Raw genomic sequence first — 14,261 nt, forward strand, 5'->3', positions numbered from 1 at the left:
AAATGGCAAAAGATTATTTGTTGCGATCAGTTCCCTCCATTCGCAACCAATGTCGTCGCTTTGAGTGCGGGGCCTTAGCATCAGAGTGACAGACTCGCTATAATCCCTGGTCAGCAAGCTCTAGTGGCGAAATCAAGAGTTCTTACCTGGCGGTTTTCAGAAAAGTCAGTGTAGAATTTATTCCAGATCTCTCTCTCGATGCAATCCTCCTTGCCATTAATAGCCTTACAGTCGGGCTGGCTCTCCTCCCTCATGATCTCAGGCATGGGGATCCATGGCTTGGGGATAGGCCAGTCGGAGAAGTGCACAAACTTGGCCTCGTTCAGGATTGCGACAGGGTCCCATTTTTCTTGTTCTGAGCCGAGATAGTCGGCGTGTGAGGTTCGTCGATACTCGGCCGTCAGCATATCGTACGGCCTGTGCGGGAGGATGAGGGCGTTGTCGTAGTACAGCTGGTTGACAATCTCCATATCGTAGTCATTGTCGGTGACGGTGTCCATCTTCTTCACGATGCGGTCGAACTCGACGGTATCTGGCTGGATGAGCATAAGCTGCGACGAAAGAACCCTTTGCACGGGGTCATTGTCCAGCAACCAATATGCCCGAGGCATCGCAACAGGACACGGCGGCAGCAAAAAGAGTTCGTCCATGGGTTGGAGAATTGTTCCATCCGAGTCGAGCGAGAGGACGCGATCATATTGGGTTTGGTTGAAGGCAAGGAGCTTGGTGAATGAGTCGGCCCATGTAGCTGCATGTCCATGTTAACGGGGCAAGGGTGGGAAAATGGCAAGCAAACTCACGGTCGGCACCTTCGCGGTGCTGGATCTCAATTGGCATCAATTTGACCTGATATTCGTCGCGCGACTTGATCAAGAGTCGTCCGGCGTGATGAGCCGACTCGGTCGCCTTCGGGTCGAGCATATAGTGCGGGTACATCATCACACGGTCGGCCTTGCTCCCGAGGCGATGCAGCGTCTCGAATATCATGACAGAATTGCACAGATAGTCAGTGTCAGTGACATATTGCGTATAAGCGAAACGGGACCAGTCTACATCCTGGTCCGAGGGGTCCAGAGACTTGTGACTCGTCGGTTTGGAGCCGGTGCCGTTGGTACTGCTCGTTTTGCTGTTGGCACTGCTCGTTTTGTAGTCGGCATGGTCTTTGGAATAGGATGACGCGGATGCGGACAGTTTTTGTGCCTCGAGCTCTGCCGACGAAGAGAGATCCTCTTGCTGGCTGTCGAGAGCGGCCGCCTGTGTCCGGATTGCCCCTCGACCTGCTCCAGTGGGGGTGGGAACTGTGACTTCACTGTCGTTGTAGTCGACGCTGGCTTTCGGCTTGCCATCAGTCACAGCCTGGGATTGACCGTTCCATGGCTGCGCCTTCGGGTAGCTGTAGTCGTACCTGTTGCTGAAATTGTAGAAAAGGAATATGGAGAGAATCACCGCTACCGCGATCAGCCGAAGTCGGCTCGACACCATCGTGGGGGTTCTCAGACCTACGCGACAGTCGAAGGACGGCGTGTCAAAGCCACCGATCCAGGGTCATGAAAGGCGGTGGGAGAGAAGAGACCGATACATCAAGGGCGAGGTTCACTGGAATGGAGGGTCTGGAGGATTTGCGCGGCATAATACTTCGTATTACATACCTTACCAATTCAGCGCTGAAGCTCCAATGCGGCTTGGCTTGGCTCCTTCAAGGGAAAATCATCGGGAGGTTGCCGCCCGTTCATTGGCCACGTCGCGATGAGCTATCGGTTCCTGCGTCGATAGGACATCTCGTATCGCGGAAGGGAAATTACGACTTCTGGCCCCACGGAGTGATGAGCTGCCGGAAGCGGGATGGCCTCGTCAGCGTGGATCTGACGTGTCTGAGACCAAGCCGCACGGTTTCTCGATTCATCATTGCACCGTCGGCAATGAGGCAGCCTGGAGGTGCAAATGACAAAAGTCCCCTTTGAAGTGTGACAATGGCTCTTTTCATTATTGGTGTTACAACCATAGAGGTGCTGTTGTACAAGTGGTGAGACAGTTTTGAGAGGGAGGCGCGCACGTGTGTCAATGATTGGTCCGTGTACCGACAGTTCGTGTTAAATTATTCTTCCTCGAACACTTCAATAACATTGCTATTTTCTCATTTGAGATTATCACTATATACCTACTTTCCCAGGGCGGTCGTATTTAAGTACCGCGCGACTGCACTTGAAGAAGTCCTTAGTTCATGTGGTGCTCGCCTTCCACCTCCACTTGTGATGACAACCCATTATTCCATACACAAGAGAAAAGTGAGGGGCGAGAGTTGTCTTTGATTCATAATTCGTATTGTTTTGGAACATTTTGCAGTCTACCAGTATGTCACTGCCGGAACCAACTCGCAGAACGACACGTTACTGTCGTTCAGCGCTATCCGTGCAACTGCCATCACATTTTCTCTCAACAGGCACGCTCAGGAAAATGCTCAGTCTCAGTAGAACATGGACGAAAGATTTCTGGTTGTCGGTTGCTCAGGTTGCCCACACGGTAGTTCTCGCCCGAGTGCCTCTTCAGCCGCTCAATTAGATCTTTGCTTGGATGTTCCCGGGCTTGGTAACCACGCCCATACACTTGATCTCAATGTCCGTGTTGGCCGGCAGGGTCTTGACGGCAACGCAGCTGGAAGCAAGAGTTTAATTAGCCCGTCGAAAGACATGCGTCAAGGATTCACAACTTACGTTCGCGCGGGCTTGACATCACCCCAGTAGGTCTCGTATACCTCGTTCATCTTGGCAAAGTCTCCCATGTCGGCGAGGTAAATGTTGACCTCGACGACATCATTGATGCTGGAACCAGACGCATCAAGAACGGCAGAGAGGTTCTGGATGACTCGGTGCTGCGTGACAGGATTCATTAGCATTCTAGCTCTGCCATAGCCTCGTAGCCAGGGTCAGCCTTACTGTGTGAGCCTGGATATCTCCGTCAATGATCTTGCCGGTGGCGGGGTCCTGGGCAATTGAGCCGGAGGTATAGACGAAGCCGTTGGCGACAATGGCCTGGTTGAAGACAGGAAGCGGGGCCGGAGCCTTGTCAGTGAAGGTTGCGATGCGAGACATGTTGTGCTGATGCCGTTAATCTGAGTATTCTTCGATTTTGTTTGAGGAACAATCAAGCTGGAGTTGACGGTGATACTAATATACGCCGACAGAATGCGGGGATGTTTGGGCCTCTGCAGGCAGACTCCGATCTAACGTGCTAGCTCTATTATTCATCAGCATCCTCGGAAGACGGGCGCAGTATTTAACGCATAGAATCGGGTTAAATGCCAATCAAATGTCCTGCTTATCAAACCCAAGACCCTGCGCTGTGACAGCTCTCTTTGCCGGTTTCTCAAGTCCGCACGCAGAGACTCGGAGCTTACTTCTTGAACCGATCGCCCCACACGAGCAAGCTCGCAGTCTCCTTCTGCAATTCGAGGCCCGAGATCGGAGAGCCAGCGATGTGATCGTCGCAAATACGTGACAGGTCTGTGGAAGCTACAAAATAGAGACACTCAAGTCCTCGTGTGTTTTAATGTCCGCTGTATTCCCTAGTCTAGGTATCTGGAAACCAAGCGGATTGATGAATCAGACCTAACGCCGTCGCTATGTTCACATTGCCATTTTCTATTCAAATGGATAACCAACCACACAGGACCTATCATTCGGTCTGTCCGCCAATGCCGCCCTTGATTCCCTCCAGGACTCCAGCCCACTGACCGCCCTGTCGTTGGTTGGACACCTCGGAGAATCGATCGCTGGCAATCTTTCGGATCAACAGCGTGTCCTTGGCCTTCTTATGGCTCTTTCCATTGCCGGTGGTCAAGTACTCTTCGAACCACCCCTCTTCGGCAGAATCAAGAGGCAAGAATGCGAGCTCCGAAGCTCGGTTTGAGAACTCTTCGCCGCCTCGACCCTCTAGAACAGATGCGACCAGTTGTCGGAAGAGCAACTGGCGAGTGTGGGTGGGGTGTGTACGAGAGTAGAACAAGGCTTCTGAAACACTTGTTCGGGCCATCGCATTGAAGAGCAGCTCGAGGGCAGCCGACGTCTGGAGGATCGGTTGGACGGTCTGGAAATAGGACAGTGCCAGGGTATAGTCGTTGCCTTGAGCGCGGCGAACCAGGACGGTGATGATGTCGTCGGCGAAGTCCGGGATGAGGGAAGGATGTGCGATGTACTCGAGCGCTCGCTGAAAGGATACTATCGTCAGCGGCCGCAGTCATTAAATTCGAGGAGTCGCCTTACCGCAAAGTCTTGCTTGTCCATGTACCACAAGCCCTTCATAAAGATCTGGTACTTTTTCGGCATCCCAGAAGCTTCAACAAAGGCCTCTGACACACTCTGGTGGTCGGATGCTTCGTCAAAGTCGAGGAGGACGTAGTAGAAAAGGGAGAATTTGTAATGCATCGACATGTTGGCGTCGCAGATTTGCTGGTGCAATTGCTTGACAGCATTGTCGGTTTTAGGAGGGTAGACCTTGGCTAGAGAAGAGCACTGTCAGCGAACTGCTCCAATTTCCTCAAGGAAGTATAACGCACCCTTGGTAATGCCCACGGCCCTCAACACACGGTCGATGAAGAGAATCCCATCGAAGCTCTTGCGGGAGCTCTCAATCTCGTGCTGCAGCTTGCGATCGTAGGGGTTCGGTAGGCCCGAGGGGAATACATCGTGGAGGTTGGCGTAGTTGAACATGGTGACAGAGAAGCGCCTCAATCTGCAAAAGAATCTCAAAAATGCCGAGATGGTAATGGACAAGCAATGCCCTACCGAATCTTGGAAGCTATCGCGACAAACAGCTTTGGCGCCGGGACTCGCGCGGTCACGTGAAGGCGTGGGGCTTCCTCCGCAGGCTCCCCTGGCGTGGAAGGTACGTATTGTTTACAAACCTTGCGACCGATCGGGACATTTCCAAACAAACGCGGGGCGCAACCACTTTGTGACCGCCCAAACTCCAACACGACACATTCTCAACCAGACATCCCGGTAAGGCACCGGCTTTCACTTCAGGCGGCATTGTCACTTGCGATCAGCAGCTGGCATCTTATCTTTTACCCTTCGTTTTCTTTCTTTGTGTCTCTAGCACCTGCTAGAGCTGCCCGCTACAATGTCAGAGGCTTCACCCACGAGGCCGTCTCGACGCGCCGCAACCAGGCGCACTGCCGTGATCGACTCGGACGACGACGAGGAAATCTCCAACCGCACCAAGGCCCACGACGATGAGGAGGACGACTTCGAGCCGGAGGCACCCAAGAGCCCCCCCAAGCGACAGACCCGCAGCGGGCGCAAGTCATCCGCCCCCGCTCCAGCTACAGCTCCAGCTGCCCGACGAGGCCGTACGCGGAAGACTCCAGCTCCGGCCGCGACGATTGAGCCCAGCGAGGTATTCCATGCTGATACCACCATCAAGCCCGACCCAGACTCTCCCCCGAAGAAGGCATCCCCTCGGAAGCGCAAGAGCGCTGCCCCTCGAAGCTCCATGGCTTCAATCCCCGACCTTGCCCCGCCAACACCCCAGCCAACTGCTTCGCCAGAGTCCTCTCAGATCCAGGCCTCAGCTCTGGCCGACATCACCACTTCCAGTGTGAATACGCAAAATCCCGACGACACCCAGGCGACTATCAAGCCGATTAAGCCCATGGACACCATCATGGAGAAGCCCATGGACATTATGCTCAAGGCCCGGACGATGCCTGCCCCCGTTGTCGAGGACACGACTCCTAAGCCCCGAATTGTTCTCACATACTTGATTCTCAACAACTTCAAGAGTTATGCCGGTAGACAAGAAGTCGGCCCCTTCCACGCATCCTTCTCGTCAGTGGTCGGACCCAACGGTTCTGGCAAGTCCAACGTCATTGACTCGTTGCTCTTCGTCTTCGGTTTCCGCGCCAGCAAGATGCGACAGGGAAAAATCTCCGCCCTCATTCACAATTCTGCCCAACACCCGAACCTCGATCATTGTGAGGTCGCGGTCCACTTCCGGGAAGTAATGGATCAGGTGCGTGCCCTCTTCAGCTAAACGCATAACTTTAAACTGACAAGTGTAGCCTGGTGGTGGCCACGAGGTTATCCCTGACTCCGAACTCATCATCTCCCGAAAGGCTTTCAAGAACAACTCGAGCAAATACTACATCAACGGCAAAGAATCCAACTTTACGACTGTCACAACCTTGCTCCGTGACCGAGGCGTCGACCTTGACCACAAGCGCTTCCTCATTCTCCAGGGTGAAGTCGAGTCAATTGCCCAGATGAAGCCAAAGGCCGGTAACGAACACGAGGATGGTCTGCTTGAGTACCTCGAGGATATCATTGGCACCTCCAAGTACAAGACTCCTATTGAGGAATCCGCCACCGAAGTCGAGACTCTCAACGAGATCTGTATGGAGAAAAGCGGACGAGTACAGCATGTCGAGAAAGAAAAGAACAGCCTGGAGGATAAAAAAGACAAGGCTCTCGCATTCGTTCGGGATGAGAACGAACTAGCGATGAAGCAGTCTGCCCTCTACCAGCTTTTCATTCATGAGTGCAATGACAATCTCACCGTTACCGAGGAGGCAATCAACCAGATGCAGGCCCAGCTGGATGTTGAGCTCGAGAAACATCACGGTGGCCAGCAGGTCATCAAGGAGCTCGAAAAGGCTCACGCCAAGGGGGCCAAGCAGTTTGAATCGCAAGAGAAGGAAACCCAAGCCTTAGTCAAGGAGATGGCCAAGTTTGAGCAAGAGCGCGTCAAGTTCGATGAGAAGCGGAAGTTCCTCGAGGACAAGAAGAAGAAGCTCGAGAAGACCATCAAGAACGCCGAATCAACCTCTGCCGAAGCCGATGAGACTATCCAGCAATGCGGCGATGATATTGAGAGGCGGACCTCAGACATCGCCGACCTGGAGGCACAAGTAGAGGAAGAGGAAGCGGAGCTTACCAAGATCCGTGAAGGTTTGAAGGGCAAGACCCAAGCCTTCTCTGACCAGATCGCCGCCAAGCAAAAGGCCTTGGAGCCATGGATGGAGAAGATTAACCAGAAACAGTCAGCGATCGCTGTCGCGGAGAGCGAGCTGAACATTCTCCAGGAGAAAGCAAACGCTGGCGCTGTCGCTCTGGAAGACCTCGAGGCCAAAATCACCTCGACTGAGCAGGGCAAGGTAGCGAAACTGAAGGAACTTAAATCCTGCGAAGCGGAGAAGGCTGAGCTACTTGAGGAGGCCGAGAAGATGAAGTCTGAACTTGAAGTTCTTTCTGGGCAGGAGCCCAAGATTCGATCCAAGATCTCCAACGCACGACAAAAGGCCGACGAGGCTCGCTCGAGTCTGTCTAATACCCAGACCCGGGGCAACGTCCTTGCAGCGCTCATGCGCATGAAGGAGTCAGGTCGTATTGACGGTTTCGACGGACGACTCGGAAACCTCGGTACCATCGATCAAAAGTTCGATGTCGCCATTTCCACAGCTTGCGGTGCCCTCGACAACTTCGTCACAGAGACGGTCGATGCTGGCCAACAGTGCATCGAATACCTCCGAAAGAACAACTTGGGACGAGGCAACTTCATTTGTCTGGATAAGCTAAGGGTGCGAGACATGTCTCCTATTCAAACCCCTGAGAATGCTCCTCGACTATTCGACCTGGTCAAGGCCAAGGAGGACAAGTTCCGACCTGCCTTTTACCACGCCATGCAAGATACTCTAGTTGCAACTGACCTTGCGCAAGCCAACAGGATTGCGTATGGTGCGAAGCGATGGCGAGTTGTGACCCTCGATGGCGAACTCATTGACAAGTCTGGTACGATGTCCGGTGGTGGAACTACTGTCAAGAGAGGTCTGATGTCCTCGAAGCTTGTTGCAGAAATCACCAAGGAGCAGGTTGCCAAGCTTGAGGGCGACCGTGATGGATGGGAATCCAAGTTCCAAGAGTTCCAGGAGTATCAGCGAGAGTGCGAGACGCGCCTCAAACAACTGAACGTGGAGATTCCTGAGCTCGATACCAAGATGCAGAAGATCGGCCTAGAGATCGACAGCGCGACCCGAAATGTCGCCGATCTTCAGCGACGAATCAAGGAATTGAGCAAGGAGCATCAGCCCTCAGCTTCAGACAACAGCCGTATAGCTGCCTTGCAGAAGGACATTGCCAAGCTCAACAAGGAGATGGAGAAGCTCCATGGCGAAACGTCCAGCGTGGAGGAGGAGATCAAGGCGCTGCAGGACAAGATCATGGAAGTTGGTGGCGAGAAGCTTCGCGCCCAACGTGCCAAGGTCGACTCCATCAAGGAGGAGATTACTTCTTACAATGAGGAGATCTCCACCGCCGAGGTTGGCAAGGCCAAGGCCGAGAAGCAGAAGACGAAGCTCGAGAAGGATCATGCAAAGGCGACAAAGGATCTCGATGCAGCTGCCAGGGATCTTCAAAAGCTGGATGATGACATCAACCACCAAGGCGAAAGGGCTGAGGAACTCCAGAGTCAAGTCGAAGAAGCTGAAGAGGGTCTGGGCTCCAAGAAGAAGGAGCTGAAGTCCTTGAAGGCTGAGTTGGACGAGAAGATGGCCGAGTTGAACGAAACCAGGGCTGTGGAAATTGAGATGCGAAACAAGCTGGAGGAGAATCAGAAGGCTCTGGGCGAGAATCAGAAGCGACTTCGCTATTGGGAGGACAAGCACTCCAAGTTGGTCCTCCAGGACTTGGATGATCTCATCGGCAACTCTACGCCTAGCCAAGTGAAACGGGAGTCCAGGGAGAACACGGCAGGTGATGAAGACGTCGAGATGGGTGATGCTCCAGCTGAAGACGTTGATATGACTGACGCCCCTGTCGAAGAGGAGGATTCTGAGGAAGAAGAGCATTCTAATGGCCAGCCCAATGAATTGCCCAGGTACACTCCTGACGAGCTCGCCGACATGAGCAAGGAAACCCTCAAGGGTGAAATCGCTGCTCTCGAGGAGAAGACCCAAAACGTCAATGTCGACCTCGGCGTCCTTTCAGAGTACCGCCGACGAGTGGAAGAGCATGCTGCTCGGTCCTCAGATCTCCAGTCGGCGATTGTGCAACGAGACTCGGCCAAGAAGCGGTGCGACGACCTGCGCCGCCTCCGACTGGAAGGATTCATGGAAGGATTCAGCGCCATCTCTCTCCGCCTGAAGGAGATGTACCAAATGATCACCATGGGTGGTAACGCTGAGCTGGAGCTTGTGGACAGCTTGGACCCATTTAGCGAGGGCATTTTGTTCAGTGTGATGCCACCGAAGAAGAGCTGGAAGAACATTAGCAACCTTTCTGGTGGTGAGAAGACGTTGAGTAGTTTGGCTCTGGTATTTGCTCTGCATCACTATAAGCCGACTCCCCTGTACGTCATGGACGAGATTGACGCTGCTTTGGATTTCAGAAATGTGAGTATTCCCCTTCCCCTTGCAGTCTTTTCCCGAGACACTCGGCTGCGACCAGTCCAGTGGCTTTCCTTTGAGTCACCATGACACTTCGCTTCTATTGTCCTTGATATGCAAATCACTAACGCAAGATGCAGGTCTCGATCGTTGCCAACTACATCAAGGAGCGTACTAAGAACGCCCAGTTCGTTGTCATCTCGCTCCGAAACAACATGTTTGAGCTCGCGGCGCGACTTGTGGGAGTGTACAAGGTCAACCATATGACCAAGAGTGTAACGATTGAGAACAAGGACTACATTGTGAGGCCACAGAGTCAGCACAAGGCGCAAAACAGTCAAACTACGACAACGTTGGCGCTTCGATAGATGGTACGGGTATGATGATGAACAGGACATCTAATTGTGTATATGACGACGTATATGGATTTGGTGCTGGGCTTGATGGGTAATGACTACCAGGACGGGCGGGTGGCTTCGATAATGATTATCTTGATGATTCTTTTTTGCCTTTGGACTGCTTGATTATCTCATGGCGACTTATGACGGCGCAAGGGGTGGCTGATTGTTGCCATGATGCACATGTACTGTTGCTAGTGAATCTCTCGTCTAACAAGTAGGGGGAGTTGGTTGCCCTGATTCAGCCTGTGCCTTGTTACCCACGGTTCTCTCCTTTCTTGGTCTTGAATTGGTCAATGGCTTATTCATACCACAGTGCCACGGTGCGATAACATCTGGATCAACGGCGGACGACAGAACCAGCAGCCAGTATCAACTCCATCGACATGAACCCCCAACACGGCCAGCCCGACCGAGGTGTACAGATCTCGCGTGACGCATAGATCTCGCATTCTCCCCTGGAGGCGGGGGCTTAGGTCCTTAATATCCCGGCTGTGGCCCAGGGGTCAACGAGGGGGGGTGAGTTGGCAACAAGAGCAACGCCTGCGAGGCGTCAATCGTGGAACCGGGCTCGATTGGGATGTCGCCGTCGAAAGCGAGCCCCTTTTCACAATCAGGGAGGCAGCCAGAAGTGCCGGTGTCCGACTTTCGTGGCGGGTTCCCTCGATGGGCTCTGGCTTACATTCGACGGCACATCTCTCGGCTCATACTACCGTGAGGAATCACTCCGCGTGTTGGTGTCTCTCTGTGCAGTCTCACCCTTCTGTGTCGTAGGTGGTTACGATCTTTCGGACAGATTCGGCAAATACGGCCATCCATGCATCTGCTTCGTCCTATAAGTAATGCCAGCATAGTTGTCTATGAAACTCACCCAGGTTCATTTCTAGGCTGGTTCGCTAAGCTTGCTATCACCCACTCTCGTTCGCCTCTCACTTCAACAGGATGTGGAGGTTTCTGATTCCCTTGCTTCTTCATAGTATCGATGCCCTCCCTGCAGCTCGTGATGTGACGAGCACTTGTCCCCACGACGCTCTTTACACGTCCCTCGTTAGCAGCGGAATCTCATTCTGCTCCAGTGTGATCGGGAATGGGCATTGTGCTGGTGGGGGATACACCACTCCTTCGGCGTATTTGACTTACAACCAGACTCAAATATCTTCCTATGTAAGTTGCGTGGTAGTGCAGACACATTGTAGGAGCCAGAAACTAATAGTTGCAAGTGTCGATGCATTCTGACCAACTCCAGTGTCTCGACTGTAACATCTGGTTCGATTGGGGATACAATTGGTAATCCTACACCTACTATGACGGATAATGCTTCTTCAGCCTCAGACCAGAGATCTGCCTCGACATCAAGACCGCCGGCTGGAAGGCCAGCTCCAGGACGGCCTCCGGATTTCTCTTCTAGCCGCTCTCGCTCAGCAACCACACAATTAGCGTCAAGCACTGCTACCGCATGGAATGAGACCGCTCTTAGCTCTTCAACTTCTGGTCAGGAGACGAAGACGGATCGTTCTGGAATTTTGACGAGCCGTACAGTTGACACCACAGCAAACCGGACCTCCACGGGATCGTCCACGTACCAAAGCGATCAATCAAGCTACTCCACTGGCAACCTATCAACGAATACGTCACCAGGCTCCCAGAGCTCAAGTTTGACTCTTTCGGTCACGGCGAGTCGTTCTTTAAATATCTCTGGAACACTACAGCCTAGCACAGGCATACGAAACGCAACATCAGCACCATCCGGGAGGGTCACTGCACCTGGACGGATTCCACCAGACGGACTCGCTTCCACGTTTTCAGGCTGGAACTCCTCGTTTACTTCATCAATTGGGTCCGTTACTGGATCTGGGATTGACACTGAATCTGGCCCTGGGACTACAACTGGGAGGGCGTCAGAAAATCCATCTGGCTCAGGGGGTACAATCATTCCCGTCCCAACTACCATCCCATTTTCAACGTTAGAGGGCTTCACCTCCACAACGCTCTTGGCAGATTCGACCGCTTCAGCTTCAAATAACTTCTCCACAACATCGGGAAACTCCATCTCCACTACAGCCCCAACAAGACCGGCTTCTCCAAATGGCTCGAATACCGAGTTATTCAACGGCACCAGCTCCCAAGTTGACGGCGCAACATCCACCAGAGCGCCCGAGTTTCCCGCTGCGAACTTCACCCAGGTGACTCGGTCGGGCGCCATCTCCAAAGAAACCTGCTACAGTCTTGCCCGGGATTCTGAAGAGGACCCGACTCGTCGCGCTCTGCTACACAACGCCCAGTTGCGTGAGGAAAATGCAACGATTCCAATCCCGTACATTCAGTCGGTGCAGTTTGACAGTGGCGGGCTAGACCCGTTGTACCTAACTGTGAGAGATGTTGCTGAAGGAACATACTTCATTGATATCTCTAACAAGAACCACATCTCCGTCGTCGATCCTGAGGATAACTCGATGCTACTGGATGCAAACGGCATTCACTTCTCGACGAGGAATTGCACTTACGGTGTCTCTATTGGAATCAATAACATGCTCCAGCAATTGGCAACGCTCGCTGGAGTTCAATGCGCTGCCTCTGAGCAAGAAAAGCGGTCAGAGGACCTGCAGTTCAGACAAGTCCTCAACCTCCACGATCAATGCAGTAATCCGATTGTCAGAACCCTGAGACAGTATCCTCAACTCCGCGTTGGTGACTCTGCATGTACAGATACCAACGTCGACGAGACTACGGGCCGATGGGAGTTTGATTGCACGTTTCCCGGGTCGCTCTCCGGCTCGATGAGGTGCCAGTGGGCGATCAAGAACGATGTGGTAGATTTTCTTACCACTGACCCGTTTGGAGGCTCTTGTCCCGACCTGGCCACTGTCATCACCACTCTTGAGATGACTGGGCAAGATTTTCTGAATGTCGAATCGTTTCGGGAGACTTTGTACAGCCAGAGACTGAATGCAACGCAAAGAGAGGAGGCGGATACAGCTGCAGTCGCCTTTGAGCAACTCTGGGAGGTGCTCAAGCAAATACTGTCCAAGAGTAGGACGGAACCCCCGGGAGACTCGAGCGCTCTAGAAAGGTACATTGAGCTTTACAACACCTACAGGAACCTCGAGAACGACATCTGTGAGGACCTACACGCGGGGGAAATCCCGCTGAGCCTCAGCCTCATTGCCGGGGTGACAAGGATTGATGCCATCACGACACTCAACTGGGCGCCCGAGTCACCCCGATCCTATAACATCACTATTCAGAACCCCTCCGAGATTGCTTGCTGTCCCAGCGGCGCGGTGGCAGCAGACAGCGGTGATACCTGTGCCTACCCAGCCGAAGCCACCATCGTCGACACAGGCTGCATCTGTGGCACGACGGTTGGAGGAGAGTCGGTAGCGTTCGAGTACAGAGAATGCGAAAATTACGTGAGTGAGTGCGACAGTGATAGCGACTGTGTGGATGCTGGACACGCCGGGTTTGTGTGTTTAACTGGGAGTTGTTGTGATGGTGGAGTGTGTGTGGATCCATATGCCTGCTCGCAGAACGGGACGGAGCTGGTCAAGTTTGGCAGTTAGTGTAGGGTAGCTGAGACGGTACTAGCAACTCCAGCCGAAAGTCAGCGTTTTTTGGTGGTTTAAAGTAAATTATCCATTCTCAAGATGGAGTTTTTATTCAAGATGCAATTTATCGTTTTGTTAAAAGGTTGGTGAAGCCTGTGGTGGTGATGAATCTCTCTCAATTGATAATGAGTTCGGACGGCTGATCACGGCAGTGCAAGTTGAAACTGGGGAAAGCCGAACATTCTTCATGAGAACCAAGAAATGTCAGATTCAGCTGCTTACTTTCTGAGATTAGCAAGGAGTAGAACAGGTCAGGCTGAGGATCAAGAGAGAAACTCCATTTATACAAGAGTAGACGTTGGTGCAACCTGTAGTGTGCAAGCCATCCGACAACATTCAGGGTTTTGCTGAAGCCCTTAGGTCATTCTCAGCATCACTTCACCCACACTTTTTGAAGACAAATTTGTCCACTGTTTACTGTTTGCTCTCTGCCCAAGTGGCAATCCACGATTACCCATCGTGCCACATCATGGGCTGGTTAACCTGCTAGGAACACTCTCCTCCGTTGGTCCTACCCTGTGTGTGGCAATCAACTCACCTGTGCGTTCCAGCGTGTCAACTGGGTGGATGAACTTGAACTCATCATATCGCTCGAACGGGCAGAAAACCAGACCAATGTCAGTGGTGTTGATAGCGTCGTCCAATTAATCGAGCTTAGCGTTGCTCACATGGAGCATGCGTTGACTAAACGCGTCCGAAGAGTGTCCCGATCCTTGAGCAGTTCGTAGTAGACTCCGGTAAAGCCTTGCTAAAGTCCGGCCCGAACAGTTGTTCGATGGGAACTCCATCAAGACCAGGTGATACAGGTCCTGGCCGACAAAAAGTAAGATACGCAAGTGTTGTTCCTGCCCGCTGGAGTTCGAAAGTGCTTCTCCAGCGGCT

General features: G+C 52.8%; 5 protein-coding genes across 5 annotated transcripts; 2 read left to right on the forward strand and 3 right to left on the reverse strand.

The window, feature by feature from the left end:
* Nucleotides 1–13: 13 nt before the first annotated feature.
* BGZ61DRAFT_534950 (nucleotide-diphospho-sugar transferase) lies at nt 14–1,482 on the reverse strand (the record flags this gene model as incomplete). The annotated part of the gene is made up of 3 exons (XM_046254213.1): nt 14–97; nt 147–748; nt 801–1,482. 3 exons carry the CDS (start codon nt 1,480–1,482, stop codon nt 14–16), a joined length of 1,368 nt encoding a protein of 455 aa, XP_046101432.1.
* A 1,073-nt stretch (nt 1,483–2,555) lies between these two features.
* Nucleotides 2,556–3,089, reverse strand: BGZ61DRAFT_495904 (Endoribonuclease L-PSP/chorismate mutase-like protein; the record flags this gene model as incomplete). The annotated part of the gene is made up of 3 exons (XM_046250954.1): nt 2,556–2,652; nt 2,712–2,869; nt 2,934–3,089. 3 exons carry the CDS (start codon nt 3,087–3,089, stop codon nt 2,556–2,558), a joined length of 411 nt encoding a protein of 136 aa, XP_046101433.1.
* Nucleotides 3,090–3,583: 494 nt separating this feature from the next.
* On the reverse strand, nt 3,584–4,833 carry BGZ61DRAFT_63053 (nuclear pore complex assembly-domain-containing protein). Its single transcript, XM_046256934.1, has 3 exons — nt 4,553–4,833; nt 4,260–4,495; nt 3,584–4,203 (listed from the first exon to the last, which is right to left on the reverse strand). The coding sequence occupies exons 1-3, from the start codon at nt 4,704–4,706 to the stop codon at nt 3,673–3,675; spliced, it is 921 nt and encodes a 306-aa protein (XP_046101434.1). The 5' UTR covers nt 4,707–4,833; the 3' UTR covers nt 3,584–3,672.
* A 285-nt stretch (nt 4,834–5,118) lies between these two features.
* Nucleotides 5,119–9,744, forward strand: BGZ61DRAFT_357723 (condensin complex component SMC4; the record flags this gene model as incomplete). The annotated part of the gene is made up of 3 exons (XM_046240904.1): nt 5,119–6,009; nt 6,059–9,382; nt 9,517–9,744. 3 exons carry the CDS (start codon nt 5,119–5,121, stop codon nt 9,742–9,744), a joined length of 4,443 nt encoding a protein of 1,480 aa, XP_046101435.1.
* Nucleotides 9,745–10,716: 972 nt separating this feature from the next.
* Nucleotides 10,717–13,334, forward strand: BGZ61DRAFT_550280 (uncharacterized protein; the record flags this gene model as incomplete). Its single annotated transcript, XM_046255459.1, has 2 exons — nt 10,717–10,966; nt 11,326–13,334. The coding sequence occupies 2 exons, from the start codon at nt 10,717–10,719 to the stop codon at nt 13,332–13,334; spliced, it is 2,259 nt and encodes a 752-aa protein (XP_046101436.1).
* Between the last annotated feature and the right edge of the window lie 927 nt (nt 13,335–14,261).

Source organism: Ilyonectria robusta (assembly GCF_021365365.1).
Source record: "Ilyonectria robusta strain PMI_751 chromosome Unknown BGZ61scaffold_16, whole genome shotgun sequence".
NCBI classification, from domain to species: Eukaryota; Fungi; Ascomycota; class Sordariomycetes; order Hypocreales; family Nectriaceae; genus Ilyonectria; species Ilyonectria robusta.

What these genes read in the sequence shown, in the direction of transcription:
- BGZ61DRAFT_63053 (XM_046256934.1), bottom strand. Translation starts at nt 4,706, where the DNA reads ATGTTCAACTACGCCAACCTCCACGATGTATTCCCCTCGGGCCTACCG. An exon ending in GGCCGTGGGCATTACCAAGG is followed by an intron (nt 4,496 to 4,552) that starts GTGCGTTATACT and finishes GCTCTTCTCTAG; the next exon opens with CCAAGGTCTACCCTCCTAAA. An exon ending in TGGACAAGCAAGACTTTGCG is followed by an intron (nt 4,204 to 4,259) that starts GTAAGGCGACTC and finishes GTATCCTTTCAG; the next exon opens with CGAGCGCTCGAGTACATCGC.